The 10,962-nt window shown below is 35.5% G+C and overlaps 1 protein-coding gene across 1 annotated transcript; it reads right to left on the minus strand.

Moving 5' to 3' along the window:
- Positions 1–2,971: 2,971 nt before the first annotated feature.
- On the minus strand, positions 2,972–10,613 carry LOC147305389 (G2/M phase-specific E3 ubiquitin-protein ligase-like). Its single transcript, XM_086278544.1, has 10 exons — positions 10,357–10,613; positions 9,968–10,121; positions 9,696–9,768; positions 9,106–9,448; positions 8,527–8,622; positions 7,691–8,001; positions 6,382–6,563; positions 5,813–5,982; positions 4,995–5,209; positions 2,972–4,484 (listed from the first exon to the last, which is right to left on the minus strand). Exons 1-10 carry the CDS (start codon positions 10,611–10,613, stop codon positions 4,252–4,254), a joined length of 2,034 nt encoding a protein of 677 aa, XP_086134670.1. The 3' UTR covers positions 2,972–4,251.
- Between the last annotated feature and the right edge of the window lie 349 nt (positions 10,614–10,962).

Below are 10,962 nucleotides of genomic sequence, written 5' to 3' on the forward strand. Positions count from 1 at the left end.
AGTGATAAAAATGGAAACAAATTCATTCATAATGTGTATGGCACTTGAAAGAGTCAAGAGATGGCAAACAAGATAATGAATGCAAGAAATAAGAAAGAAGTTAACATATTTCTTCTTTTGTTTCTAACTCTTTTAGGTACAACATACCAGCTACTCAGCTGACTGACATGCGAGACTTGGGGTTTAGTTGGATGGCCATATCTCAAATGTTGTCAGTAAATGTTCGAACACTGTACAACCACAGGATACAACTAGGTTTAGTGGACTATGGAAATTTTAATAATATTTCAAATGTGGATCTTGATCATCTCATTACTGAGATTCTTACACATACCCCTGGCTCAGGAGAATCCTACATTAGTGGTAGTTTGAGAGGAAGAGGAATCAGAGTTCAGCGGTGGCGAGTGCGAGAACGTTTAAGAATAGTTGATCCAGTGGGAAGAGCTTTGAGAGGACGGAGAGCAATTCAGCGGAGGGTCTACAATGTCACTGTCCCAAATCAAGTGTGGTATGCCTTTTTTCACGTCTTAAATTTGATTAATGTTAATTATTACTTCCTGCATTGTAGTAATATAATATTTTGTTTGTGTTTTAATAAACAATGTTGTATAATGTCTGAGTTTAAAATATTGTTTATCTCCAGAAATAGTTTACATGACAGAAGTACAATGTCAAAGTCATAGACCTTTATTTTAATTAGAGATGGCACGATACCACTTTTTTATGTCCGATACCGATACCGATATCATAAATTTGGATATCTGCCGATACCGATATGAATCCGATATAGTGTTTTTTAATCAACAAAACAGTTTTTTAAAATATCTTGCTGCATTTTGCAAGTCTGCAAGTTCATACTCAAGTTTAAAACAACAACTACACTAAAGCTATTCTGTTATACCTGTATACAAAAAAAATATTTCATAGTTCAGCAATACTGATCAATCTAATAAACTTAGACCTACACCATCCTTCCTATTCTGGTATTTTAAAGAGTACTTAGCGTAAATATTAAGCAACCTAACTAATAGGGTTCCAACTCCCAGCAACAACAAAAAGAAATAAATAAAAAATAAGGAACCACCCCTCACGCGCCACCTCATGATGCTTAATCGACGTAATCAACCTTAATTTGATGCAGTGTGAAAAAAATGCACAGAAATCAATTATGTTTCAAGAAATATTAAATAGATTCAACATCTTTCTTCAACAAAATTGCAGACTGCACAGATGGTACCTTCCCAAAGGAAAAAGTACTATAGCTTACTAGGGTATATATTAGACTTAATAGTCACTATATACAGTAATTGACTTCTATTCATTTTACATCAAATTAAAACTTTGGGTGTCAGATAATTATTTATTAAAAGCTCGACATTTTAAATGAGAATAAGAAAGAAAAGTATGTCTTTGTGCCCCCTTTTCCCTGTTCATGCCCTATCGGCCCCCCTGGCTAAACTTTGCTAGATCCGCCCCTGCACAGTTACCAGCGTCAGCTACTTAGAAAAAGATCCTGGAGTAGAAAGAAATATTAAATAAATTCTAACAACAGCTTATCAAGCTTAAACGTTCTGCTGTTGTTCAGCCGCTGGTTTCCTCTTTCTGGTGCAAAGTGGGCCAAAAACAAACAAGAGACACGGACTCGCGACAGAAAAGCCGATCAGCTGATCATTTAAGTAGTTTCACGATTGAAGTAGCAGCCGGAGAGCGAGAGGCAGTCGCTTGTTAAGCTTAACGTGGGAATGCTTTACAAACATTCAGAGATGGACTTACACACTTGCTTTACTTCTCTCGGGGATAACTTTGTCGGAGATGAAATGCCAGGTTGCTAGCGAAGCTCCACATGCTATCCAGACCACCGACAGGTCCCGCATGCCACAGCTGCTCTATCACGTGATGCATACTGCTCCGACTGCTAACGTTCTGAGGTGAGTTACGGCGTGTTGCAAGTTTTGTGAGGTGCTTTCGTGATATTTAATGGATCGGATTACATTTTTTATTTTTCTCCGATATCCGATCCAGTAATTTAGGTCAGTATCGGACCGATACCGATACGTAATATCGGATCGGTCCATCTCTAATTTTAATGTACATCTAGTGTCATAATAATAATATATTTCTTCTTATTCCAGGCATATTGACACAAACCATAAGTTAAATCCTTGGGGGTTTGTGTTTCATGGAGGAGTTGACGGCTACAGTCGCTGCATTACCTACATGAGATGCTGCACAGATAACAGAGCATCAACTGCTATGCAACTTTTCCAGAGTGCCGTTGATCTCTTTGGCCTCCCACAACGTGTCAGGGGTGATGCTGGCAGTGAGAATATTGATATTGCACGGTTTATGATTGAACATCGAGGGCCAAACAGAGGAAGCTTTATGGTTGGACGAAGTGTGCATAATCAAAGAATTGAAAGATTGTGGGGTGAACTAAACAGAGTTGTGTCAGCATACTTTAAAGACCTTTTCCTCTTTATGGAAAATGTTGGGATTTTAGATAGCACTGATCCATTTCATATTAGGGCTCTTCACCATGTATATCTTCCAAGAATTAACAGATCTGTGGATGAATTTGTAAATCAGTGGAACCATCACAGCTTAAGGACAATGGAAAATCACTCCCCGCTGCAGCTGTGGACTGTTGGAATGTTGCAACTTCCTCAGCATCACAGACCGCTCAGTCAAGTGCACTTCAGACATCGTTCTTACCATCACCAGCAGTTGACGGCTGACTTGAGGCAGATCGACCCCTTGAGTGACGATGGAAATCATGGGATAGAAGTTTTTTTGACAGCATGCCGCATGCTTCAGTTAAGTTATTAGTAAATTTGTTTGTGTTAATTAAAAAATTAATTTGAGTGCCAGACACTAAAAATTGTGAAATATCATGATACTGAAAAGGGTCCAAGACTATTATTTAGGTAAAAGAAAGGTAAGATAAAAAGACTGGTTTTATCTTCATATTCACTTGTGCCATTTAAATCATAAAAGTAGACAAATAAAGTGTTTAGACTACACTTTTCTTTCATGACAAACCATACTTGTCACAGTACAAAATGTTACAGTATATGTTACATATGATTGTATGATGTACTAATGTATCTGTTAATAAACAGGAATTATGATTCATTCATTAAATAAAATATGTTATACATTTTAAACTCTTTAAACTTTTTTTAAAGACACAAATTACATAAAAAGTAGAAACACAGAACACTTTATTTGTGTATTTCCAGTACCCATAGGAAGGAAATAATATTCTGCAGTAATAGGGCTGGTCTTAAAAAAACAAAATGAAAGAGGAAAAAAAACCCAAACAATCTACAATGAGCCTGTGTTATCAAGTAGTATAGTAAAATATGCAAACAAAATCCTTAAAACACTCCCTGCAAACCAGGTTATGTTTATTATCATTATCATTATTATTGTTTATAATACTTTGATAATATATAATAATTTGATAAGATTGTAATGTCATATAGTGTGATATAATGTTCATATTTCAACCTGTAACATAACCAGGTTTGACCTAACCAATGTCTGTCACATTTATAGACAACTTTGCTGCCAGTGTTGGAGATACTGTCTTTCTACCTTTTAGTATGTAGGGTTACTGTAATACTTTTCAAAACTTTACCAAAACCTAACAAAAACATTTTTAAACCTGTGAGTTAAGCTAAAAGTTAAATGATATTAATACAAAGTTCTGTGTAAAGCATAAATGTTCAAATGGGACACTGAAATAAAGCTTAACTCATCTCATTTGAAAATTCACATTATGTGGAATAGTTGAACACAGGAAGCATTTGAGAAAACTTAATTCTATATAACAATGAGATTGTGGCATATTATTTTGCTCACTGCAGGGGTGCTAAATAATGTAATGTTACTATGGGTCATACCAGAGACAAAACATGCCATATAAGCAGGAAAACAAATTAACTACAATCAAAAAACAAAAAAATGCCCCACATGTATAAACTGAAACAAAATTATTCTATCCATTCTCTTCGGCTTATCAAATCCATGTCTGATTTGAAAGTAGTGTGCACTGCATGAACTGGTATTTAAGCTGTAATTTGAAAGACACACATGAAGCTTATTTAGGCTATACAGTCCTACTGCTGTCCAGGGTGTACTCTGATGCGGGGTTAACAACATTAACAAAAACAAGAAAATAAAAAATGCATATGCAAAATAGAAAAAAACCCAAATCCTCATCATGTCACCAATCCTTAAGAAAACACATCATGCTCTTCCAAATCCTGGTGAATTCCGTATTGCAAAATCCATGTCTGATTTGAAAGTAGTGTACACTGCATGAACTGGTATACGAAGGATATTTTCACAAGTATTGGCCACTGGAAATCTGCAGTTAGTGACGAACTCAAGGCTTGGCTTTGGAGAAAAACCCAGGGCTGGTATGCTGTCACATCCAGTGCAGAAAACAAGAATATCTTCCAAAGAGACATCATTTTCAACTATAAGATAGAAAAATACAAAATCATAATGATATTCTGACTAAGACTACTGATGTACAGATACATTAAATTACCAAAAGATTAAATCAAAAGTGAAACATGTATATATTTTTAAAAGTAAGCTGTAATTTGAAAGACACACATGAAGCTTATTTAGGCTATACAGTGAAACCACAATGTCAAAAAAAGAAGTTAGTGGAGACCACAACATATTAAATGTACGTGGATGCAGCAATAGCCTATTATTTGTACTCAGTATACAGGATTGGTAATAATTTATTTATTTAGTTATCCTCCTATTTATCCTGTTATTTATTTATCCTGTTAATACACTGAAGTCAAACTGAAATCACATTTGGATACAATGTTCTTTGTAAACCCAGCACTTGCATCAGTACTATCTATCTACCTTTTTTGTTATGGCATCTATGTCTGTAATTTCATGATGCTGCTGCACAAAAGTGAGAATTTTGATTTATGGTCAAACAATGTGCCAAGTAGTAAACTCACATTCTGCCTCCTGAAGATAGTCTTGCCAGAAAGCCAGGGTCCGGCACTCATCTTGAAATGCATTACTCCCTCGTTCGGAGTGAATGATCTGGAATAGATTCTCCATATCAGTTGCTCTGAGAGCCATTCCAGCTTTCACGAAAAGGCACTTCATCTGAAGAGGGTATGTCTGTAGAGCATCTAGGACACCTAGAGACCTCAAGCCATCTCTGAACCTAGCCAAAATAAAACAAAATCAAATTGTATTTTATATTACTATTATTATATTTGTATTTGATTGGATTTGGAACCTGTATCATAACAAGAGGTTTTGAGGTTTTATCAAGAGACATTTCTGAACTAATTACATTTTACTTTCCTGTGGATTGCTGTATCAGAGGTGAAGAACATTTTTCCCCTTACAGGGCCAGACTGTCTTAGATACAGATAAAGAATGCCTATACATGGAACAACTGAGCTGAAATATGATACACAGGGACCTGTCATGAATTGGAGTAAAAGTGACAAATTGCTTTCAAATACATCTGGTCTCTTGTTCCATTGGCATACCTTTTCTGTCAGTCTACAATCAACCCAAATGCTACTCAATTTGAATCTATTTTTATTTACATATTTAAACACATGCCTACATCGGCACAGATACGTTTTATGTGAATTTTAATTTCATGAATGAAAGATATCTGTTTTGTTATGAACTGTACTAGCATGGAGCGCTACAGACCTGTACCACCCAAACAGGCTAATACCCGTTTCACAACACAGTGACTTTAGTTTGACAGGCTTAATTTTTTACCATTACAGTATGTGTTTAGACATACCTTTCAAAAGGTGCACGGGTCCGTTGAAGGACATACCAGTGAGCCAGATCCAAAGCAGTTTCTTGTTTGTTTTGAAGTGTTATGCAAACATTGTGACCAGCAAGACTGATCAAGCTGGCTGCCTGTGCAACTGCATCTTGCAGCTGTAGATCATTCTCGGCCTGTATGATCTAAAAACAATATGAGGAAATTATAAAATGAATTATTTGACTCTACTATTTAGTAGAACATACAAAACTAATAGCTTCAGTGTTTAATTAGTACATTAACCCTATGAAACCCCATAACCGATCAGGAGGCTGAGGTATAAGTTATTAAGCTGGAAAACAAGTGCAATCATTAAATTCTGAAAACTGAAACTTGGAGTTTCTTGGGCAGTAACCAACAGAACCATAACCTGCCACACACATTTTTAGTTCTTCCTTCTTGTAGCCATTAAAATGTTTGATCTTTTACTAGAAAGGTGCAGGACTCGGGCAAGAAAAATTAGGGAAGTGTTAGTAAAAATGTTGGACAAGCAAAAAAAGACCTACAATGAAATTGAAAGAACCAAAGGAAAATATGCTCACCGACTGCACTTGTGACCTTGTTTCCTCATCAGTAATATGATCAGTGCTGACTTTTACATTGTCTGGACCCTTTTGAAGACACTCATAGAAGAGTTCAGACAAGAAACATGGACTCTGTCCCCCGTGGGCAATTGACATTGCCATGATCTGGCCAGCATAGTAGTATCCATTATCTTTCATTGCTGTTAACAAATAAAATAAAACATCATCTCAAAAGCTTGCATCATTATTTTTGTTACTGTGGCATTTTTTATAGTACAAGTTACCAAATATTATTTCTGAAAAAAATATTGCCCATACAGTTGCACCCATAATAGTTTGGATAATAACAAAATCATCTTAATTTTGCTGTGCACCACCACCTTGGATTTTAATACCAAACAATCAAGATGATACTAAAGTGCAATTCCTTCGAGGTATTTTATTAAAAAATGGCACCAGCTGATTAGGAATTACAGTCAATTTTATACATTATCCACCATTTTTAAAGATGGTTGCTTTAGACAAGTGATTGAAAGCTAACACCATTTTATGTATTATTTTTAATACAAGGATTAAAATTCTTTACAATTCTTTACAGCCTTACAGTCAGATCAGGTAACTGAGCTGGCTTGTTATGCTTTGGGTTATTATCAATTTACACTGTCCAATCAATTTAGCATTTGCATTTGGCTGAATCTGAACAGATTGCCCTTTACACTTCACAAATCACCAGTGCTATCATTGACAACAGTAGTGGCTTGGTTCTATGGCAGCTACTCATGCCCGTGTCATAACACTGCTTCCACCATGTGTGACTTAAGCTATTCTTTTCTTTACTATGCTTTTCTCCTTCCATCATTTTGGTTAATCTTGGTGTCATCTGTCCATATCTTCATAGTAGTATAGCATAGTTCTTTTAGATGTTTTCTGGCAAAGTCCTTCCAGTTATTTACTATTGCACCTTGTTGTAAAACATCTGTGTTTCCATTCATAAGTGCATCTCTTGATTGTTGAATTACACCATATCAGTCATTTGAATAATTACTTTTGAGAAATGAGAGAGCATGTATAAAAATGACCAGAATTTCTAAATATGTAGTACTGTTTCAAACCTTTCAACTAAAGCAGACAATCTTCCCTTCAGTCAATCTAGGTTTAATTTTTTAAAATCCTCTGTGGTGGTACAAAAATTCTGTCATTGCCAAAAAAATGTGTTTAGTTAACTGTATGAGATACTAAACTCGTACATGTAATCACAAACCAATTGATGTATAATGTATTGATGTAAAATAAATCAAATGGCAACAATTAATAAAATCATAAGTACCTTTAGAATTGCACGTAAGAACTTTAGCATTGGGTGGACCTTCAAAGATGCCAAGTTTGTCCTTGACTTCACAGAGGCAAAGTCGGAAGAACTCCCGAGTAGGTCCTCCATTGTCAACAGCACCCTCAGATATTCCATAGTCATCAGTAAACTTCACATCTATTTTTTTCTCTGGTGAAAAATTGGATCTGCCCATGGCTCTGGATGCTCCATCCCACACATTTCGCCTTATGATGTTGAAGCGTACAGTGCTGTCATTATTTACTCTAGTAACAATCTGCTCCAAGATTCTCTCTAAGCTCTGGACGTCACTGAAACATACACACACACACAAAAAAAAACAGTAAAGAAATATACTAGTCTCAATGGCAATAACCCACCAACAGAATAATGATGTACCATTCTTAAGACTGTAATTGATATTTAACAAAAAAGAGATACAAATCAAGAATGTTTGTGATAATGGAAAAAAGATTAAGTTTAAGTTAAACTAAGTTTACATTTTTATCTTGTCATAAATACACTAGTATTTATAAATAGTATAAATACACTATATAAATACAAGCAGAACAAGAAAAACAACAAGATCCAACACTGACAACCAACCTCCATTCAAAAAAGTAAAAATAAACCAAAACATATATCAAGTAAAATATAAGTAATCTGATAGCCTTGGTAATCTTCAAATGACAACAGAAATCACAGGTTGCAGTTCGTAGTTTGCTTATTCAAACTGATCCAAAACTAGACAGTAGATGACTCCTTTTCCGCAACAAACATAAAATAATGGTTAATATGTTGACCTTTCAACATGTAAAAGTTTGTGTTGTACTGACCTTTCACTTGCACTTGAGTCTAAAGACCTTGAAATGGCTTCTTGGAGGTCGGGGTCATCTGACAGGTATTCTTCCTCAAACAGGCCAAGATATGTACTGCAAAGCCAGAATGTTTTGTAAATGATTTAGTTAAATTACATATAAATGATGTTGACAGAATTACATTATCACAATACATAGATTGGCCTCAGCATTATTAAAGTTGTGTGGGATCATCTTGACAGAGAACAGAACAAAAAGCCTGGAAAACTATTCCTGAACCATGCTTAAAGAAATTCAATAAAAAGAAGACATCACCATCAAGAAAGCTTGGTTAAGAGAGTTCAAGCTATGTTGAAGACTAAAGTAGCTCATATCACATTTTGAATTTTAAGCTCATTAAAATTCTACAAGTTTTGTTCTACTCTAATATACTGCGCTTCCATGTCTGTTTGTAGACAGAATTTTGTAGACTTCAGTAAATCACTGCGCTTCTTTCCTATTTTTCCAGCAAAATACAAAGAAAGCAGGGGTGGGTCATGACTTTTGCACAATATAGCTCAAAAGATTAAAAGATACAAACATGTACAAAACACATACCTGTAGGATGTGCTGGATAAACTTGGCTGGGTAGGTCCATTGGACACACTGGAGGTGTTACTAGAGAAGACACGTGTGTCACCAGTAACACTGGCAGAAGAACCCACTGATAAGCCAGGTGTGTTGTAACTGACAAAGGCAGATGTTCCACTGGAGTAAGGCTCATCCTCATCAGTAGCAACGACAGCAGGATTGGTGGACATTGTGAGGGTGTCAGCAGAGATGGAAGATTCAACAGTACAAACATCTTGGGTAGCAACGCACCAGATGACCTCATCATCAACAGACATGGACTGTGCGTTAACAATGGCAATGGCTGAGGGAACTTCTTTAGAAATTTCAACTGTGAGAACACAAAGAACAGGAGTTTAACTTTTGAATAACATCTAATCACATTTATAGCTTTTGCTTTTCATGTATTTAGGGGTACATTTCTTCCTGCTCAAAATATTAAACTAAATTTAAATATGATTTTAACAAAGACTTGACACTTAGCTAAAGACACAATGCCTAAGATGACTAAGTAACAGACACTGAACCAACTTAATTTACAGTTTTATTTGGAGCGACTTTTAGATAGGAATATTTACCGCATTTGTCAGAATTCAACGTTTCTGTGAAATCCTGCCTGCTTGTATGGCTACTCTCTCCATCAGAATATGTCTGTAAATTAAAACAGATAATACATTTCATTATACTGACAACAAAATGTCATAATAAATATTAGTAATATGTTTATGTATTATGTATTAAAACATAATACAAGTGACAATGTTTAAGGGAGTTTAAAATCCATCTTTGCCTTTTTCACTCTCATTTTATGAAAATACATACATTTGCTGAAATGATCAGGATTACTTACTGATTCATTGTCCTCACATAAGATGACCTTGTCAGGTCTGACATAAATTGACTTCTGATGAAACAGTTTTTTCACAAGGTCTCCATTCAAAGTCTGTTTGGAAGTGAGTGATGGCTCAACTAGTTTGGTGTGGCATGCCAGCAAAATCTGTAGCCTAGGGGAGGAAGAAAACATAGTGTATATGAAATTTTTGTTAAGGCTAACAGACTACAATACAATACAATACATTAAAAGGCTTAATTTTTGTTAACTCTAAAAGATATCAATCCAGTCATCTGATCGGTGCTCCCAGATCCTTTTTGGAAATACCCAAAGTTGACCTTTAATAGTATAATAATCTAAGTAACAAAAAATATATATTTTTTTATAAAAAAGGATCTAATGCTTACCTGCATCCTTCAACAACTGGCTGGAAGGCAGTCCTTATTGCCTGCATTACTTTGTCTGAGTCCCAGTCACAGCTAAACTCCAGTGCAGATTTTATATGTCCATTTTCAAAAAGCCAAGCTTTTTTGTTACGCCTTGGCACATGTGTAGTTAGATGGTCTGGCAAGAGAATCACTTCTTTGGTGAAAGACTGAGCCACAGAATGTGACCTGCTTAGTTGTGCTGGAAACCTAATGGAGGATAAAGGCAAATTAAACATTTCTGCATGTTATATTACACTTCTCTGATCAATGAAGTACATTTAATTAAAAAAATACACCATGCTGTACACATGTCTAATCTGCATTAATAAACACCCTCTAGCCCCATGGTAGCTAGGATAGGCTCTTGGAATCCTGAATTGGATAAGTGGAAGAGAATGGATGGATGAATGGATGGATAGATGATGGAAGATAGTGGGATGGATGGGTGGAGAAACTTAACAATCACATAAACAAATGTCTTCAATTCACGGAGTACTTTTTGTTGCTTTAAAAAAGGTTTCATTAAATTATATACTGCCAACAACTATGTATTGTAACAACTGATGTGCTTTGCTTTTACACAAT

Source organism: Aulonocara sp. 'chitande type north' Nkhata Bay, linkage group LG20 (assembly GCF_057382095.1).
Source record: "Aulonocara sp. 'chitande type north' Nkhata Bay isolate Kocher_YH1m ecotype deep benthic linkage group LG20, A_spYH_male_GT1.1, whole genome shotgun sequence".
NCBI lineage: Eukaryota > Metazoa > Chordata > Actinopteri > Cichliformes > Cichlidae > Aulonocara > Aulonocara sp. 'chitande type north' Nkhata Bay.